The 20,793-nt window shown below is 50.8% G+C and overlaps 1 protein-coding gene across 1 annotated transcript in view; it reads right to left on the reverse strand.

The window, feature by feature from the left end:
* Positions 1 to 20,793, reverse strand: part of Brd4 (bromodomain containing 4) — an 88,305-nt gene that overhangs the window by 11,209 nt on the left and 56,303 nt on the right. Inside the window, exons 3-11 of the mRNA XM_021250421.2 lie at positions 18,610 to 18,747; positions 17,128 to 17,263; positions 14,962 to 15,251; positions 13,993 to 14,361; positions 12,889 to 13,017; positions 8,289 to 8,498; positions 7,490 to 7,686; positions 6,589 to 6,884; positions 5,474 to 5,584 (exon numbers count right to left, since the gene is read on the reverse strand). Of these exons, the coding sequence (XP_021106080.2) occupies positions 5,474 to 5,584; positions 6,589 to 6,884; positions 7,490 to 7,686; positions 8,289 to 8,498; positions 12,889 to 13,017; positions 13,993 to 14,361; positions 14,962 to 15,251; positions 17,128 to 17,263; positions 18,610 to 18,747 (1,876 nt within the window). The remainder of the gene's footprint in view (positions 1 to 5,473; positions 5,585 to 6,588; positions 6,885 to 7,489; positions 7,687 to 8,288; positions 8,499 to 12,888; positions 13,018 to 13,992; positions 14,362 to 14,961; positions 15,252 to 17,127; positions 17,264 to 18,609; positions 18,748 to 20,793) is intronic.

The raw sequence follows: 20,793 nt of genomic DNA on the forward strand, positions 1-20,793 counted from the left end.
CCAGCCCCTGTTGTCATCCCAGGGGACTGAAGACCAGGAGGATGCTCATGTTGGAAACAGCCCTCAGAGATGCGCAACAGGCAGCCCACAAGGGGCTGTGATGCCCCTCTCACTCACCACCCAGATCCTGGCCCCAGTGGGAGGGGCTGATGGCCCGAGTGCCCCACATCAGCAGCCCTGAAGGTACTTTCCCTATGTGACTTGAGCAGAAGAGGCCAAAGAAGTAGGAAAATGCCCCCTAGAACTGAAGCTTTCAGAAATGCACAGGAACAATGGGGATGGAAGGAGGACTTCAGGAGGCCATGGGTCAGTGGTGGCTGGTGATAGCCTCCAGCTGACCAACCCAGCCAGGAAGGCCCAGTGGCCTCGTCTCCACAGCCCCCACTCCTCAGGTCAGAACATCTTCCTTAGGCTGAATGTGATCTCTCCTGGGCTAAAGTCACTGCAAGGTCTCAGGGGAATCAGGGTCTGGAGTCTCAGAAAGAGCCGGGGACGAAGAGAGGAAACACTGTGATCAGGCTTCGCTCAGGGAGCAGCACCACATGTATGCATGTGTGGGGGGAATGTCATCACCCTCCAGGAGATGCCACCACCCAGAGGACCCAGATGACCAGGGAGGCTGGGTGGGACAGCCAGGCAGTCTTTGCACAAGTAGGCCTGGGCAGGCAGCCAGGCAGGCAGCCTTCCCGAAGGCGGGACTAGGCGTGTGCTGCTGGACATGACTAATCCACCCCGGGGACAGGCCCAGGGCTCTGAGGAATTCCATAACTTGATGGAGTCCTGTCCCTTTCACAGAAGAAAATGGATTTAAGCTATATAGCTTGCTGGGAAGGAATCTGGAACTGAAGACGTTTTATTAAGAGTCCGTGTCCAATGATTAGGCAGGACCTACATAGAGGGAGAGAGAAACCAGTGTGAGAGAAATGGTGTGGAATGTACCATTCAAGTCACAAGAACAGAAGAACTGCAGATCGAGCCAGGCTCCTGTGCCCAGGGGGCTGAAAGGCCAGGAGAGAATGGTGCTGGAGACCAGGAGTCCTGCCCTTGCCTGGCTTGCTTGCACTGGGTGAGGACAGACCCACCTTCCCCTTAGTCAGGCCAATGATCCAGCATGTGCACTCTCCAAAACCACTGGCGCCTGTTCGTGCTCTAGACAGAACTACTTCCACTAACGAGTTCCATGTGTGCCCTGCCTTGAGCGGATGCTGGCATTTACCGCTCTTGAAGTCACTCCTTTTCAGGGTGAGAGGTGCTTCTGCCTTGTCCCACTGGCCAGGTGTGTCGAGCCCAGCAAGCATCTGCTGACTCAGTCTGGGAAGGTGATCCCAGCCCCTCCACATGGCATGGCTGGGGAAAAGCCTCCAACAAACGAGATGCTGGAGTACAGGACCTCTAGCTGAGGGAGGCAAAGAGCAAAGCCTCATCTCTCCATTGCTCCAGATCCCCAAAACAAAAACCACAAACTGTAAAGGAGGAAACTGTGACACATACATTGTTGAGGAAAGAAAAACAGGGCAGAGAAACCACACACACACACACACACACACACACACACACACACACACGCAATCTCAAACCAACAAATAAAACCCAAGCTGAAAAGTCTTGTTCTTCCCTTCTTCAGGGCATCCAACATGGCTTCTGGAGCAGGAAGGGGTGGGGTTCATTCCCACCCACACAGCAGCGCCTCTGCTGTACTCCGGGATGCAAGGACTCCTGGCCCCCACCACATGGCTGGGAAAAACCCGCCCACTACAGCCTCTCACTGTGGGCCACATTCCACAAGCTTGGCCTTGCTCTGTGAAGCCCTGAATCCCTCTAGCTGCAACTCCTGGGTGTGCGTGGGTAGGGGGTAACACCTTGCTGTGCACACCCACCCCTACTCCCCACAGGGAACTTACCCCTTTCCAAGGGCAAAGGCCATACAGGCCACACCCTGGGAGCAGGCAAGCCATGGTCTGAGAGAAGTGACTGGAAAGAGTCCCTTCAAAGGCTCTAGGGGCCAGGAAGCTGAGGCTAGATGTGTGGTAAGAGTGTCCCAAGGCCTCTGTCTGCACTTCCCTGCTCAAATCTTTCCAAAACATCAAGCATTCCTTTTTTCCCCTGGAGCTTCTAAGAAACACCCACATGCTCCAATCCTGGGAAAAGGACCACAGGAGACTAAAATAGTCTGTACCCCTACTGTGACTAGATCATCAGGCAGGCCAAAGTCAAATCTCCCTAAGTCCCCGTCTTACCCCAGGAAGCTGAGGAGGAAGGCGTGCTCCTAAAAGGAGCATAAGGTGTATAGTGAGCCCTCCCCACAAAGACCTGCGGGTGACATCTGAAGAGTCAGACATTAGCAATGTAATGAGCACTTCAGGATAGGGTCCTAGATATCCCTGCCCCACCATGCCATACAGACTCAATCTTAGCACTGGTGATACCAGGGCCACAGCACTGGCCACAGCCCATTTGGACAGCAGTGGTAGGGGAGAATCATGACATCCTCCTCTGGTCTAACCAGCTCAGGTCTGCAGATGTCCCCCTAGTCCTGCCTGTTCCAACACTGACCCTCTCCAGCAGCTCTGGACTTCAGCTGGAATTGAGACTGAACAAAAGACCACATAGTCCAAGTAATAGCTGGGTTCAGAGGAAGCAGTGGGACTGGCCATCAACACTGTGTGATGTTGGGTAGGGTGCAGGACTACATGGTGGCTGGGGCCCACCTGGGAAAGCAGCCCCACCCCTCATTTGGGCACAGACTCCCTAAATTGCAGACCGGTCCCTGAGGTCTGGCCCTGTGCCCTGACTGGCTTACTGCATCCTTGCCATGGACAGCTGCCAGAGGAGGGCTCTGTGCACCACCTTACCAGCTCCAGTTTAGTGCCTCTCTTCAGTTTCTTTTGATGATTCATGTCCTGGGGCCATGTCAGCAGAACTGACCCCTAGTACAAGTCACAAAAATAGGCCCTTTCAGGAATTTCGGCTCCAATCCAAATAGAAACATAAGAACAAGGGCAAAAACAAGCCCCAAAAGACCAAAGGGAAATACCTTCAATATCCCCCTCTTCTTTTCTACCCAAGCCTGTAACTGGCCACAGAAATCGGGGCTATCTGGCTTCCTGGACTCAGGAGAGCCACTGCCAGGAGCTGCCCACCATGTGCCCACCCACAAGAGTGCAATGGCACATGTGGCCCCCACTTGGGATCTGTTGCACAAACCACTTGCACTGGGCCCCTCCTCAGAAGTGCCCAGCCAGCTCACAACAGAGGTCATTAGCACACATAGAGGGCAAAGGGAAAGCTACCAATCCATCGGCAGCCCTCTGGCCTGAATGTCAAAGACAAAAGGCAAAAACACAAAGTGGGAGGAAGGGTGTCTGAGAAGAGCCACAGCCCAGCCCAGGCAGCTGAGCAAGTGGTCAGAGCAGGATTGCTGGAGCCTGAGAGCCTGTGAGCAGGCAGCTCCAAGACTGTAAATCTCACTCTCCTTCCCACCAGGACAGCTGTTCCCAGGACTCTCAGATTACTTGTTGCACAATCTTTCCACTTTCTTTAAAGGGAGGAGGAAACACACACACACACACACACACACACACACACACACACACACACACACACACACACTCTAAAAGTGGGGGGAAAAAACCTTCGGAAGCTCCAGCAGGAGCAAACTGCTGCTAGAAATGCTGTCATGGTAGCCCCAGAATCAGGAGGGGTGCGGGGACCTCACTTGGGAGTTCACAGGGTTTCTACTGAAAGCATGTATGCTGCCCTAGAAGGCTGTGGGGACCAGGGACAAAGGCCAGCCATGGATTCACAGTCAGGACTTGATGCTCGAACCACCCACCCCCAAGCCAAGTTGCTTCAAGGATTAACCCTCCCAGTTTCAATCTTTGGCCACTTGGGCTACAAATCCCTGGTAGAAGCGGTCTGCTAGAAAACACAGTGAAAATCAGTTGCCAGCAGGAATGCTAATGGGGCCCAAGAATATGGCCATTCATGCCGCTGTATAGCCCCAGCTCAAAGTGGCCCAGAGCCACCCCTTCCCACCAGTGTCCTATGGTGCAGTGCCCCCTCCTGGGGTGCAGTGCTCCCTCTTGGATGGGATAAAAAAGCAAGGAGGGGGAGAAAGAATACTAGTAATAAAAAAAAAGCAAGGCAGGGTAGCTGGTTAGAAAGGAAAAGGGTGAAGGATGGTGACAGTTTCTACAGTCAGTGCTGATCAAATGGAGAACAAACATGGCTTAATGGATTTCATCTCCTTTGGGCCCATTAAAAAGGAGGTAGTCCAGAGCACTTAAGTCCTGGAGAAGCCGAAAGCCTACCTCAAGGATCAGAAGTACTTCATCTCCTCAATCTTTGTTTCTCTGGGAAGAGGAAGGCTGAGTCCACCCCACTGGTGCAAATAACCTCAGAACAACAAAGCTCTGTAAGGGACCCCTGACCATCACTGGAATGACCAGGTCATTATTTGCATGCACTCATTATGGAATTAGCATTTTTTTTCTCCACTTAGAATAAAATTCTAGAGGTGGGATAGGTCCATGGAAGAACATGCCAAGAGCTTTTTGCTCAAAGTACTTGTTTCTCATTGTGGATCTCCACACCCCAGCCTACATGGCAGAGTGCACCTGAGATTCCAGGGCTGCTTCCTGGGTGGTCTGCAGCTCATCTGCTCAGTGGATGGAGCCTGATTTGTCTAGTGGCAACCTCACTCACATAAGCCATGTGCCTGGCCTCCCGGGTCACTGGCTTCTTCCCTATCCTCTCCATTGGCCAGTCTGAGCACCTGCTCCCCTGAGAAAACAGTATCCCCTCCCAAACCAGCTCCCAGAATTTTGACCTGCTCCCACCTAATTCTGAACCTGCCATTCAGAAGGTGGGCTTTGGCAGTGTACCTGTGCAGGTCCACAGAGCATGATGGGAAGGGACTGTTAGAAGTGTGGGACACACATGTCCAGATGCATGCAGAGTTAGAGGAGAGCCAGGAGCAGCCAACAAGGCAGCAAGCACACTCTAAGGAGGGCCAGCAGTGTCCAGAGCCTGGGTGACGGCAGGACCGTGAGCACACTGGATGTGTGGGCTGCAGTCTCAAGAGTCTGGCCAAACACCTCCCCTGGTGCAGAAGGCTAGGTGGGGTCGCACCAAGGTCAACGGTACTATCTGAGGCCTCAACACCCACAGTTCTCAAGGCCCAGCCCTCTCCCCTCCCCCAGCTCAGAGCTTTGCAGTGTTAATGCCCTTGACCACTCATCCTCTCCAGCCCAGGCCTCAGCGATGACAGTGTAAGGGCCATGTGGAAAGAATGGATCATTGTCACACAAGGTGCAGGGCCACCCACTTGCTCCCAGAGAAAACTGACATGGTAGATGGACAGACAAAAGAGCCCAGCAGATTCTCATGACCACTGTTTCTGGGCTCCTGGGCACAGGACTGAGCTAGTGCCTGGGAGGAGTTGGAAAAGATGCTTAAACACAAGTCACCTAACCTGTTTCAGAGTCTTCACTGTCAGAGGAGCTGGACTCACTGGTGCTCTCTGACTCGGAGGACGAGAAACCCTTCATCTTGGAGGAGCCAGCAATCACATCAACTTTCTCAGCTGCAATCCAAGCAACAGGAACTATGTCAGGCAGGACCCCGACCCAGGAAGTTGCTCTTAGCTACAGTGCACCCAAACACCCCTAAGGAGAACCAGTGGGAAACCTGTGCCTAAGACCAGCTCCTGTCAGTTGCCACTGTCCCAGGTCCTGTGCCACCCTCACTGTTCCCAACAGCAGCCAGCCAAAACATGGAATTTCAGGGCCCTGCCCATCTCTCAGAACATCCTTTGGAGGATTTCTCAAGGACTGAGGAGACCAAGCAGAGGAGTTCATTTCCAGTGGCATGAAGTACTGCTTGCTTTGGGCTTGGCTTCCTTCAGCTATCTTTCTGGCTAATGGTGAAGGTGACCCATAGGGGACATGGTGCATGGAGACAAAACCCAGGTTTTCCAGTACTTTCACATGGTGTGTAAAGAGCACCTTAAGGAGGGGACTGAGGACCCCAGAAGCCGGTCTGGGTTGGAAACAAAGGCTGTGTTCAAAAATATTCTGACGTAAGACCCCACTCCTGTGGTCCTGAGAGGAAAACGGTGTGCCAAGGTGAGACCAATATGACACCAGACTTTGTCATCAAAGAGAGCCACATTATTGCAGATGCAGGATGGCCTGGCTCAGTTCTGACCTAGTGTCGATACACAGGCCCCCTGGGACACTGCTGTACGTTTTCCTCCTGCCCCCACCCACCCCAGACCCCCCAGAAACAGGAGTTGGTTTCCAGAGACTGAGGGGCAGGCAGCCAGGGATGGAAGCAGCTGCTGCTTAGAGTAAGGCTCAAAACACAAAGGTGCAAGTGGGTCCTAGCCAGCCACCAGCCAGAGGTCTAGAAAGGCATGGACAGTCCAAGATCATGTGCGCTCTCTGGGTTTGCAGGGCTTTCTACATCAAGGACACAGATTTTGTAACTGGAAAAAAGCTCATGGAAGGAGAGGGCTACTTTAGAAAGGGAAAATCAGATGAGGGTGTCCATGGGAAGGAGCCCCACACCCAGAGGGCCCAAGTGCACCTTGAGGTTTTCTTTTTTTCCGCAAACAGGAGGTGACATAGCGTTCCAACTCGCGCAATGTGGATGGCTTCAGGGTTTCAAAGTCAATCTCTATCTCATCAGGATTGGAGTTCTTAAGTGAGGGCTCCCGAGATTGGATGATGTGCACCACTCGGCCTAACTTCTCGCCAGGGAGCTTGTTGATGTCCAAGCTGAGCTGGCGCTTCTCCTCATATGACATAGGCTTGCATTTGTCCTCTTCCTCTGACTCATATGTGGGGAGGGGCTTGCTCTTCATGGGTGCTGGCTCCTTCTTGCTATGAAGGGACGATGCAGACACCATCAAGAACAGGTCCCCTGAGGAAGCTGGGCACTCATTCTTCCATGTGTATGTAGGGGAGCTTCCTATACCCCACCCATCTGGTCTTCACAAGAAAGGGGCCTTGGGCAACTCACTCCTTGGGAGCACAAAATGGAAACCAACCACAAACAGGGGCTGTGTGAGCTAGGGGCTCTGTTGCGGCTGCACTCTTGCCTCTGCACCATACTATCTTCTCCCAAACACTGTGAGCTCCAAAGGCTCATCCCAGTGTTGATACACACACCTGCAATCCCAACATTCTGGGAGGCTGAGACAGAAGGATCACGAGTTCAAGCCCAGGCTGGGCAACTTAGTGAGATCCTATCTCAAAATTAAAAATGAGCCAAGGATGGAGCTCAGTGTGAAGGCCCTGGGTTTAATCCCTAGTATGGCAGGGAAAGAAAGCTCACCCCAGAGAGAGGGTAGAAAGAGCAGCTAAGTGCTACACATATGTGACTGCCAGTCTGACTACCAGCGTATCAGCTGCCATGCACCAGGGCAGCCTCCCTCCCCACTGAGGGCACACTGGGATAGAGGGTCCCCACATGAGGAAGCACAGACCTCACATTACTGTTGCTGTTGTTTTTCTTTGTCTTTTTGGGAGGAAGTTCCTTGGCTTTGCTTTTCTTATTCTCCTCCACTTCCTCTTTCTTTTTGTGCTTTTCCTTTTTCTTTTCCTTCTTGTCTTTTTCCTTTTTCTTTGGTTTGTTCTGTTGGGGCTGCGAGAGGGCTGCAAGCTGCTCGTGCACGGCTTTGAGCTGAGGAGGAGACAGGCAAGATATATACCCAGGCTGACACCTTCCTATCACCCAAGAGCAGAGTGCCGGCTCTGTACCACATGGAATGGTGAGCCCTAAGGGTCAGGGTGTGGGCATTTCAGTGATCTGCCACACTCATCAGATTCCCAACTCCAAGGATTCCTAGTGTCCGCCTCACCAGAGAAGTTGCCCAAGCTGAGGGAGGCTAAGACCCTGGCCATCCTGGTACAGGATGTTCCTGAGGAGGATTCCTAGAGGCCAGCCATGAGCACACAGACATGCTGGGCCCCAAGGACCTGATGACTACCTTGGAGAGAGAGGAGCAAGCAGGCAGCCTCAGGAGAGACAAGACATCCTGCCTGGACCTCTTCTGGACACTGGAGGATACAAAAGCCTCACCTCTCCTCAGAAAATGACCACCCCTACTCCCTCAACATAGACAACATATGCATCTGTATGATTAATATGCAAATGAATAGGCAGAAGGGTAAGCCACATGAGGGTCAGTGGGAACCAAGAGCTAGCCACATCTCAAAAAACTTCTGGGGAGACCACCTGTCCATGGACTCTCGAAGGCTGGGGACAGAGCCACACGGCCTCACCTGCTCCTGGAGTTCTGCCAGCCGCTGGGCTCGCTCTTCCTCAGAGTCATCGGTGGAGCTGTCACTGTCTGAAGAACTGTCGCTACTGCTGTCACTGGACGAGGCAGGGGGCACCACCTTGGTGGGGGGTGGCACCACTGGGGAGGACACAGCCACCACAGGCTCCTCAGGCTCATCTGGCATCTTGGCAAAGCGCATCTCAAATACATCCTGGAGAGGGAAGGCCAAATCCATAAAGGTCACCGTGGCCTTGCCAGCTGCTGGGACAACTCAGGACAAAGTAGGTGAGAGGATAACAGGGCTGTGAGGATGAGGGCTACCCTCTGGCACTAATGCAGGGACCAAAGGGCTGGCTGAGGTCCTCTGGCAGGGCTTTATTTTATTTTTTGAGACAGAGAGTCTCAAAATGTAGTTCAGGCTGGCTTTGAAACTCATGGCGATCCTCCTGCCTCAGCCTCAGCTGAGATTACAGGTGTGTGACACTACGCCCAGCGGGCAGGGCTTTCAATGACTCAACAATTTGAAGAACCATGTGATCCTGACATAGCTGGGCACTCACTCTCTGGGGACACAGTGACCAAAAAAAACCAGTCTCTCAAAGCTTCTGCCAGGTCTGTGGCCCCCAGAACAGAAGGCTCTACTAATGTTTAGTTCTCCCTCTAGCATGGAAGCCTGCAACGCATGAGGACTGCAGTTTGAAAGAACCTCACAGGCAGGTGGGAAACCACATACATGCACAGGCCCTGGGGTGGAAGTGTGCATGGCATAGTGCACAGCCGCATGACTCCTCAGATGCACCCAGCAGCATCTAATTGAGCAGGGTCAAGTCCCTGGCCGAGGCACCTCCAAGATACGCCAGGCAATGCTGTGGAGGTACTAAGAAAAAGTCACCTTGTGAGATGCAAATGACCTGGAGAGGCCACAGTGATACTGGGCATTAAGAGCCCATTCCAGGAGACCCCTAGACCTTGTAACTCTAAGATCTGTGAGGTCATGCAGCTCAGGAAAACAGTAATCTTGCCGTGCTCATGATCAACCCAACAATAACTTGGAGGTCAGAGATGGAAGGAACAGGGCTGGCTTCCCTGCAGGATTTTCAGGGCTGCTTTAAGCACAGAATAAACTGGTCAATGTAACAATTCACACAATGAAAGGGACCCCAAGAATGTGTCACAGAACAATGCATGAGGCCAAGCACCAAGGCTGTCCCAGGAGCTGTCCCACCCTGGCTTGTCAAAGGGCAAGGCCAAACAGCACAGAGCACAAGACAGGAAGCCAGCTGCAGTGAATAAATACCACCAGGCAGGCTTGGGCGCGGCTTCTTGATGGTGTCCAGCTAAATGACACTGTCTGGGATGTGAGAACTCTGTTCTAGCCTGAGCAGGGGAAACGCTGGGAAACCCATATGCTAGTGGCAGGAAGATCTTGCTGACTACACTCCACATACTCACCAAGCATCTGCTAAATGGAAAAGAGAAACAAGCCTTTCTCCTCAAATCAGTCTAGTGGAACAAGGATGAGTGAACATATAGCTCTACACTGGATTAGTGCTAAGAGGGAGACAGCAAGGGGTCACAATCCACTGGACGTACCTGGGAAGAGTATGCTGTAAACTCAGGGTGAGGGTTGGACCAGGACAAGGGCTGCAAGATAAACACTTCTGTAGCGATCAGAGAAAATGGGGCTTAGGAAAGAGGGAATGGGCAAGAATGCTAACAGGCCTATTGTGGGGCCAGTAAGAGTCCAGGAAAAACTAACTGGAGACATACCAAAAGCTAGGATCTCGTGAGGAAGAATACTGATGGAGAGTGAGGGAAGATAATGATATAGAGGAGCAGTGGACACCAGTACCCACCCAGAACAGGGCCTAGGTCTTCTGCTGTTGGGTCTACACCATCTTGAGTTGGGCACATGCCACTGGTTTCAGAACAAGTTCCGTTTTGCTAGAATGTGGACCAATGCCCAAACATTCTTGGAGCTAAGGGCTGGAGCTGGAAACCCTCAGCAGAGGTGCCAGGTGGCTGGGGACACGGCCATGAGTGGAAGGAAGACAGACACAGACACACACAGACACACAGACACACAGACACACAGACACACACACACACACACACACACTCTCTTCAAAACCTTCCTGCCTCTAGGATCCAATGGAGGAGGCCAATGTACTTTTCAGTTTATCTTTCCTCCTAAAAATACTTATAAAAAACCTAGATTCTGTGATATCCCCTCCACCCCAATAAAACTGGTAGCCACATGGGCTACAATTGCTACCAAACTTCCTTCATCACTCTTCAAAACAGGGTAGAGTAAAAGGCAGGACCACCCGTGGGTCTGCGTCCTCTGCTGTGCTGGTGGCCATCCTGGGGCTCCTGAGGAAATGCCCTGCCTAGAGGCTTCTGGTCATCTTTGTGGCCATGGCTCCTAGGCTGTGGGATGTGGATTTTCTAAAGGCCCACAATTTAGGAGCTAGAAGAATAAAGTAAATCCATCCTCCTCCGTGCAAATTTCTAGACAATTCCCACTTTCTGGGCAGACCTAACTAAGCAGGTCCCAACACCTCTGAAAGAAGCAAGTAAGGAGGTAATGGGAGAACTTAGAAGAGAAAGTGGAACACAGCCTGAGGTGCCACAAACATCACAACTGCCTTCCAGAAGAGGTGGGAAAGATAGCACTATTCTCAGAAACCCAGGGGCTCCTTCATAGCACACCCTTCCACCACCACAACTGGACCCTTCTCAAGGGTGAGGCCCACGTCTAGTCCAGTCTGGTACCTAGGTCACTAAGAAGAACCCTTTAGTTCAAAAGGCTATTGTGTGACACACATCTCAGTGGCCATGCTACAGGTGAAAACTGCATGTTTGGGCAAGTTCACTCACTCCCAGAAGGAGAAAGATGCAAACAGAATAAATTTTTGTTAGAAAATCAGAGACTGAAGAGTAGGTGGCTCCAAGGTGTCAGTCAGGGCCAGAAAAAAACACACAGAAATGAGGAAGAGAGCACTGGAACATATTAGAGGGTGCAGTCTTTTTCAGTCCTTTCTTTAATAAATTAGCTCAAAATAGCACTCTTGGGTGCTGATAGAGAACTTGTTTGGGTTTCACTGTTTCCATGAGGGCAAATAAAGGATATGGATATCAGATCTAGGCAGCACAAGCAAAAGCTACATCTTCTCAAGAGAACAGGAGGGAGGGAGATATCTGTGGGATAAATCTGAAATCACCACTGCCACTAGGTGGCCCTTATAAGAACTACAATAAAATTAAAAATATGGAACTCCTTTAAGGATGGCAAACACAATGAGTTGAAGGGGCTTTGTGAAGACAGACAACACCAAACTGGTTTTGCAGTGCCTCTTGCCCAGCCAAAGTCATAGAAAACAGAACTAATAAACAAGCTCTAGAAATAAAAACCTTCCAATATGAGCGTGGGTTTGAATATCAAGAGACAGGGCCACATTAGTAATAAAGGGCCCAGCTAACTTCATCCATAGGGAAATAGTTTTTTCTACACCACAGGTGAGGGCATATCCTCTGAGCTAAAGGCAGCCCCAACCAGGCAGAGGCCAAGTGACAGAGCAGCCAGCGTAGGGGACAAAGGTCCTTAGCTCCAGTGGTAGCACTATGGGACAGAATCTGGAGCTGGCAGAGCTGGGGGGCAGGCAGGCAGTGGGGCTCAGGTGACCTCTGTGTAGCACAGACACACAAGGCTTTGCAAGCCCTCACCTCTGCCCCAGAACACTAACAGTGCGGTGCAAGCCAGGTGTGAGGAAGCCCAGAGGCCCACAATGAGCACACTTGTACCTTGTGACATCAGGTGGCCCAACCCATAGTCTGCTCAGACCTGTGAGCAAAAGCAACCCATGGCCTTGGGGAGAAAGGGCTGGGAAGTTTTATGATTTTGTTTGTTTACTTTCAAAGAACTTTAAAACACAGATTATCAAAGTATTAGATACTGACTGTTATCCAAAATCTTTAATCCTGATCTTATTACCCAAAGATTACCACTGTTTAAATTTAGGTATAAATAAATTATCCTTTAAAATACAGAAGTGAATTAGTTCACACATTTATACCTCTCACTTGCCTCTTGCATGTGCCTTTTACAGTGTGGACCACCCAGGACTTCTCAACTGGGCCCATGAATTCCCCCTATTAGAGAATTACGGTCACATGGAACATCTAAATAGCCAGTATGCACCTAGAGGGCAAACAAAGGCTTTCAAGCCTCTAGTGAAGAAACACCCACAGGCAAGCAGCTACTTTGGCTCACAGCTGTGACAAACTGTCTACTAGGAAAGTGTGTCCCCCACCAACTTGAGTCAGGTCTATTTCAGAAAAAAAAAAATCAGCCATGCACAGCACACATGCTCTTCCAGCCAAGGGCAAGAAAGTGGAGGTAGAGGGCGAGAAGGGGCAGAGGAGGGAACTTTCAGAGGATCACCCCAAAATGAAACCAGCAGCTTTATTCTGATGGCAAGTAAGTAACACCAACCTAAAATGTATGCCCTGGCCTGAACTGGGTGGACTCTTGTAAGGTGATATATATGCACTGTCCCAAGGCAAGTGAGAGGTCTGGCCTGCCTTCCCCAGAGCCTTACCTGGAGCTTCCGGGCCATAGCTACCACCTCATGGTCGGGAGGGTTATATTTATAGCAGTTGGAGAACATCAATCGGACATCTGCACCAAATTCCTGAGCATCTCGGTACTCACGGGACTCTAGCTTAGACTGGAAAGATGAGACAGGTAGTTAGTTGTGTCTGCCTGTGTTTTGATTTGGGGTGGTCAGTGGCAGCAGTGAGAGCTACCTGTAAAATGCAGGCCAGATTTGGGGTGGAGGTGTGCACAGGCCATGACCCCACTTATCAGCATCATATGGACAAGGAGGCTTTCAACAGCAAGTCTTGGGGTTGCAAACCCGCCCTGTTAGCAGCCCATGCTCACCCTCTGGGGTCATCCTAATTGCCTTAATTTAGGGCAAGAGAACACAGAATCCCAAAAGGCAGGGCTTCAACCAGAACTGAAGAACAGAAGATGAGTCTAGCCCTGATTTTGCATGCACTTTTCTTGGGGACATGGAACAGGACCCTGGTCAGTGGAACACACCACCATTCCCTGCTTTGACTACCTCATGTTTGGGCTCTTTTATTCCACTCCCAGAAGGAGACAAATGCAGTCTTTAAAAGGATTCAAAACATGCCAGTGAAAATATCATCTAGGGCTGGGGATTTAGCTCAGTGGTTCCGGTGCCTGCCTCACAAGTGCAAGGTCCAGAGTTCGATCCCCGGTACCAAAAAAAAAAAAAAAAAAAGAAAGAAAGAAAATATCATCTGGCTCCATTACACAGAACCTGGCCATGAACCATCAAAGCCCTCCTACAGCATCTACCAGGTACAAGGCACCTGGGGCACTGGGCCCTCAGGGCCACAGAGGGTACATCATGTTTCTCAGACAAGGGGAAGAGGGGAGCTCATCTATCGCCTGCAACCAAAATGACTAAGAGCACTGTTAGGATGCATGTTCCCAAAATACCCAGTAGGGGGTGCTAGGTTTCTCTGGGCTGGTGCGTAAATTTTACAGTTCCACAACTAATGCGAGTTGCAGGCCAGGGCCTTCTTCCACTACTCTAGGAAGAAACCTGGGGAAAGGTCCTAAGGGTGAGGGAGGCCTCTGCCCACTCCTCCCTCCCCAAGTGAGGGATCACCTTGATTGTGCTCATGTCCATAGGGTGCTTGATGATGTCACAGTAGTCGTGCAGGCCTAGTGCCTCCACATCCACCGGCTTGTAGAAAGGCCAAGCATAGGCAGCGTGCTTCTTGGCAAACATCTCCTTGAGAATGCCGCTGCAGCACTTGAGCTGCTCTGAGACCTTGTTGTTGCTCTTCTCTGGTGCTGGGTGCTGCTGTGAGTCGGGCACATCCTTCTTTGGGGGCTTTACAGGCCGGGTGCTCTCCCGCCGTGGGGGACCCAGCTTGGCGGTCTTAGGCTCTGGGGCCAGTGAGGGCGCCTCATGAATGGAGTCAATGGTGGTGGGGGTGGTGGTGTCTGCTTTCCTCTTCACCCCCTTCTTTGTCTGCCAGGAGCACAGATGTGTCAGGCTCCATCAGAGGTGGCAACCAGTACAGCTGCCCCCTGGGCTCACCCTTGAAACCAGTTCCTATCTAGGATCCCAACAATCAAAGGCACTGGACCCAAAGGCAGTTGGGCAGGTGAAGGACAGAGAAGACAGGGAGACCCAATCCCACCACTCCTATCAGCAGCTGGGGTAGAACCAGCCAGTGGTAGGAGGAAGCACACAACTGAGCTCAGGCTCTCTTCACTCCCATGCTTGCATTAAGGAACCTCCCAAAGCTGTTTCCTACTGGGGGACCTCTCCTACAGTCCCCACAGGAGGCACGAGTCACAACTATTCAGACATCTCTGTAAACACAGTCAAATCAGAAGCAGAAACCCACTGGGAGGAGAAATATGGTTAATTCTTTGGGTCAGCAGGGTACCCCCTTCACCCTAACCCTTCAGAGAAAGATCTGGGAAAGATCTTCACCAGAAATACTTGCCAGTGCCTGGGGGACAGAACAGGCTCTGAATAAAGCATCAACAAGGATGGGACCACCTGTCTTCTACAAGCCCTTGCCCCTGGTGGGAGGAGCCTACCAGCGCCCAAGATGCTTACCTTCACAGGCTGTGGGGTGGCCGCAATGATTGGTGGGTGGCTCTGCACGGGCTGGGGGGTGGGAGTGGGTGGGGGTGGTGGCTGGGGTGGCACCGGTGGGGGAGTCTGCAGTGGCTGGGGAGGCACCACTGTCATGACAGGCGTCTGGACAATGAGGTCTGGGGTGACAGTAGGGAAGGGGTGAGGCGTGGCCTGCACAGGTGGAGGATTCTGCTGAGTGGTCTGGGTCTGTGGAGGAGTTGATGGTTGAGCTGTGTTTGGTACCGTGGAGACACCAGGCTTTGCTGCCCCTATCAATCATAAAAAGGACAGAGAGTTAGAGGCTGTGCTGACACATGCTGGCTGACCTTGCCACACACCAGCACACATCTGTGTGGTACGCTTGCAGGCAGAGCATTTGCATGTTCCAGGACGTCACTGTGCCAAAGCCATCTATCTACCCTAGGGCTCAGGGAGCAGCTGCACACCGAGTTTCGCACGTCCTAGGCGTCCTGGCCTGAAGGAGCAGAAGTCCATGCTGGGTGTTATAAGCAGGACTATGGATGGATATCAAAGAGATGTTCCTTGGAACATCCAGCCAGAGCTGTCCCCATTCCCACAAGTGCTACACTCTGAGTGAGCATTCTGGCAGGGCTGGCAGTAGCCACCCTTGGCCAAGGTTTCTGGAAACAGGCATGACTTCACACAAAGTCACTGGGGACAGGTGAACAGCTACTGCCCTTTAAGACTATCTCAGGCTGTGCCTCTGTGGCTAGGTGGCCACACCTAGACACGAAAGGGTCACATGGCATGGCCAACATGCTCCCAAATTGAGGGGTTATGACTAGGGAGGGTTCTCTCATAAACAGGTGGACCAGGGAATTGGAACCTAGGACCATGACCTTGACTGCCAGGTACTTCAAAGGCACACTCGATGGCAAAGAAAAGAACAAGTACCCAGAACTCTGTAAAAGAAGCCTTCATCAGTGAGGTGCCCTTGGGTAGCACCTAGGCTGTGAAAAGCAAGTAGAAGGTCCTACTGAGTTTCCCAATTCCCCTTCCCTAGGTACTCCCAGAATTGGATCAGAGAAGCTGTCTCCATGTCTGCCCCGTGTACAGACCAAACATCTGGGCCCAGGAAGCAAGAACTGAGGTCCTCTTAAAAGGGGAAGTGTGTGCAAGTGCAAGGTCCTGAGTTTGATCTCCACTAACACAAGAAACAAAACAAAGTTTCCCTTGTTTAACTCCAGGCACCTTAGGGGATCTAAACGTCCTTGTGCTACCACCACTTCAGAACAGGCTAAGAGGCTAGGCTATAGAAGCCAACAACTCATACCCAGGAACTGCCTTGAAAACATCATCCTTCTGTAGTACAGAGCTACAGAAGGCAGCTGTTAAGAGACTTTCCTAGGCTGAAACATTTCTTCGGGCAACTCTCTGCCAGATGGCCTGCAGAATCCTGTGTCAGTGGGGGTGCAAGGACAAGAGGACACGCAGAGCCAGACAAAGAAAGCATAACTGACTTCAGATGACTTGGAGAGAACATGACTATGCCACACAACAAACCTCAAGGCTTTTTATCAGATCGCTGGTTAAAAATGCTTCTGATCAGATTAACTGCTTTATTCTAAAATGGAAAGGCAAGGCTACAAGTATGCTCAGTGACAGAGCACCTGCCTAGCAGTCCCGCAGCCCTGGGTTCACCCAGAGGACTAAAGAAAGAAAAACAGAAAAAAGAAAGGGAGGGGGAGGAGAAAAGAAGTGGGAGGGGGAAAGAAACCATCTACAGCAATACAACACTGTCAAAGTGAAAATTCAAACAATGTCAAAGTACTTTGAAAAGGTTTTTCTTTTTTGTTCAAACAGGGTCTTGCTATGTAGCTCAGGCTGGCCTTAACTTTCCATCTTCTTGCCTCTGCCTCTCGAGTGCCAGGATCACAGGTGTTACACTTCTGACCTAAGTCCACTGAGCACCACAGAGAAGGCAAGGTCCATCAACCACTACTTGGGTGAAGACCATAGGATCCCAGAACCCTGTGGGGTAGATCCAATACTGACACTGATCCCACTGCTTCCAAACAGCAGCACCTCAGTAGATAGTCATCATCTAGCTTCCTGTCTCCCCTACTACTCCATTAAACTTGGAAAAGGGACAAAGCCAATTTGCTTCCTATTTCTGTACTCTACCTGCTTCTTTTCTCCCTCGTCCTCTTCCTTTTGCCTGGACTATCATGATCTCAGTTTCTTCTGTGGGAAGTTCGTTGATTTTCTGCAAGAAGAGCTTCTCCAATGCTTCTGCCATTAAGACGATGTCATCTCCAGGCTGGATGAGGAGACATGTGTGGTAGAGCCAGAAGCCCTCCCCTCCCTGTCTCTGTGGACAGGACACCCAAGCCACCCCCTGCCCCAGTGTGTGAAGCATTGTATTTACAAGCTTACCCTGACATGGAGCCCAAGGGGCCACAACTATATGCTACCAGGTGCCCCCAAGAGGTGCTGATCCAGCATCTATCTAACGTGCACCTCCTTATATTACTGCTAAAGCTCTGGCCTGTCTGGGAAACCATCCTGGTGTCTTAAAAGCATCTACCAAATTCAGCCAATCACTGACAGGGGCCCTCCTTGCTTTAGTTGGCATATCTCAACTGAATTCACTACAATGCTCAAATTATACAGGACTTCCTGCCACAAATACTTTAGCAGGGCTTCAACAGTGCTCCCCAATGTACCCCCAATCAGCTTGACGGGGTTTGGATAAGGCCCATCTCATACTGCTTTATGGGTCCCCACTTTGTCACTATGTCCAGAACATGCTGTTACCACTCAGCTCTGAGCCAAGGGCCTGGTTTGTACATTTCACTTCCACCTAAGTGGTGAGAGCTAAGACTTTACAAAACACAGTAAACTTCAAGAAACTCACCTACCCATCTCTTCTGGGCAATTTTACCCACTACACCAGCAGAGGTCAAAAGCTGAGTTCTGTATAGTGTCTCCCTCCAGAGTCGTTAATTTGAAAGGGTTGGTTTTAATCACTTCTGTGGTCTGAACTGTAAACAAATGATCTGGCTTCATGGCCGAGCCAAAAGGTTTGGCTACGGGGTTAGAAGTGGCTCTCAGGTCTACATGTAAGATCAAGGGGATACTCAACTCTATGGCCAAGATTTATCAATGGTCATGTCCACAGTTCCGAGAATATGACCCACAGAACAGCTGGGCTCTGCAGCCCACCCCACTGTGCCCTCTCTCGCACTGACGTTTCTGTCTGAGCATACCTCCTCCTCTGCATGATCACAGTTGAGTAGGCTCTTCCCTGACAACTCATACCATCCCAATGGACTGTCACAGGCTGTCATTGTCTTCCTCACACCTTCTCTACTAGACATACTCAGGAGCCAAAATCCCAAGGGTACCAGGAGTACATGCTCCAGGCTCACAAAGCCAGCTTAAAGCGGTCAGTGAATTCCTCCCCACAAAAGAAACACTCCCAGTCCCAGGCACAATTGAAGGTTCCATCAGCTGCGCTTTCAATGGTCTCCTGCTATCAGACTGGAACCCCAGCTTCTTCTAAGCACCCCAACTCCCTGTCCCTGGCCTCCTGACAAGTCTCCCATCTTCTCTATCTCCTCCTCTTCCCCCCAGGGCATCTGGACACCCACTCCCACATCTCACCTTGTTGTAGATGTAACAATTTGTAAACATAGTGTTGAAGTCCTGGATACATTCCTGAGCATTCCAGTAATAGTTGTTTTCCAAGCGCTTCTTTATTGTTCCCATATCCATAGGTGTTTTAATGATCTTATAGTAATCCTGGGAAGGAGAGAGGGCAAAGACCAGTGTTCACCTCAGCAGCTATGCTGGGAAGGTCAGGCAGGGCAGCCTGTGGGTTTCATTCAAGGTCACTCCACAGGTAAACCCACAGGAGGTATAGCAGAGATGGAAGCTCTTCTATGACGTCAGCAAGTGACCTTAAGGGAAACCCAAGATAAAGTGGACAAGGAAGGACTCCAAAACACCAGGTGGCAATATGGAAAGAAAATGTGCAAGCTGCCCACTGCCCTATCTTAGAATAGGTTGTCTTTGTTGAAATTTACTTTTTTTCTTTTATGTTAAAATATCCTTTTGTTCTAAACAAATAATGGGGAGAGTACACAGCCTTTTTCCTTTTTTTAAGAAAACAGGTCTTACCTAGTAAAACAACCCATAGCTAGTCCTCCTTTGTCCATACCACCTGAAATTTTACTGGTTCATAAAATGCAAATTCCCAGGTCTCCACATTTGAATCCCTCTAATGACTACATTCCCTACTTTATATCACACAGCAAAACTGTGAAGCACAAATATGTGCCCTGCATCACTGGACATCCATGTCTTTCACTTACATGCAGGCTGCCACTAAGGATTTATTAGTATTCTCACACAGCTGGACTACTCAGGTTAACTGTTAAAGAAGACAATCTTTGCAATCCTCAATGAAAAAATCCAGCAGGCCCAGTCTACAAACCTTCAGATCTCACTCCCCAAACAGGAGGACTCAGATGGCAGGTAAAGATGTGAAATCAAATTCTACCACTCTCACAACTTTTCTCTAAATCCAAGCTATTCGAAGAACCAAAAGTTTATTCTCAAAAATATGTGAAGAATTTGGGGACAGATCAAGCAGTGCCTGGGCAACCACAGAGAGTGAGGGAGGAGTTCACAGAGACAGCAAGCCCCCAAAGTATTGGTCCAGCTCTGGCCTCAAGGCCAGACCTAATGAGAGCTGCCTTTTCTCAGGGCATCTCCTCCACGAGAAGGCTCCGTAACATCAGAATTAAGTCCAAATGGGGCATCTAGGGTGGCAGAGAGGGTGTTGTAAGGAGTGCAGACCTAGCAGTAGGAAGTATCAAGGTTCTGGTTGAAAATGGTGGTGGGTGGGCCGGGGATTTAGCTCAGTGGTTTTGCCGCCTGCTGTGCAAGCGCAAGGACCCGAATTCAATCCCCAGTACCAAAAAAAAAGAAAAAGAAAATGGTGGTGGGTAGTGGGGTCTGAGTTGCTCTGACACTGAAATGAACAAAATTACCACTTGTGTTTAAGAGCTAGCATAGGTCAGGGCTCTGCCCTGGTAAGGGGTGCATGTGCACACCCAGGTATCCCAGACAAGAGGCCAAGGGGGGACTCAAAATTAGATTCTACACTATGCTCAGGCCTCCTTTCCAAACCCAAATACATCAGCCCCAATGGAAATCTATATTTCATTCTGTGGCCAAAGTTCCCTAAGAATAGTATTCCGTGTTTGCATTGGCCACAGTGGGTTCGAGTACCGCCAAGGGCAAAGTGGACAGTGATAGAGAGCTAAGCAAGAGGGAGGTGGAATGAAAGTAGTGTTTGGGCGTGGGATGACAACTAGGGCAGTGGGCTTAGGGCATGACAAGAGGGCCACACATAGGTAAAACTCTAGAAGGTCTTGGAAGGCAGACATGGGGGGAGCTTTTTTGGAGGCAGGAGTGTCTACTAACAGCTCCTGTAGAAGAGGAAGCTCTTGTTAGCTCCCAGAATAACTGGGTGATGCTGCTGCTACTGAACCAGCCCCTCCATCAGCCCACATCGAGGACTGCAGGATGTCTTCACAGCAAGCAACAGCTTTCCTCCTCTGGGCTCCTCTCTCCCCCATGCCTGAAGACACTGATCGGTGCCAGCAGCAATGAGCTGTTAAGGTCCTGTCACCAGTCAGGGACTGGGACCCACGCTGTGCCAAGAGCACGGCTGTCCCCCTGCTCACTAGGGCGGCCAGCCCCACTCCAGAGACCCAGCCCTTGGCCTCACCAGCCGCACACATCTGTCTCACCAGTCAGTGCTGTTCCCATGCCCTCTCA

This window comes from Heterocephalus glaber, unplaced genomic scaffold, assembly GCF_053883595.1.
Source record: "Heterocephalus glaber isolate CG9 unplaced genomic scaffold, H.glaber_assembly_v1.0 deba00001760, whole genome shotgun sequence".
Lineage (NCBI taxonomy): Eukaryota > Metazoa > Chordata > Mammalia > Rodentia > Bathyergidae > Heterocephalus > Heterocephalus glaber.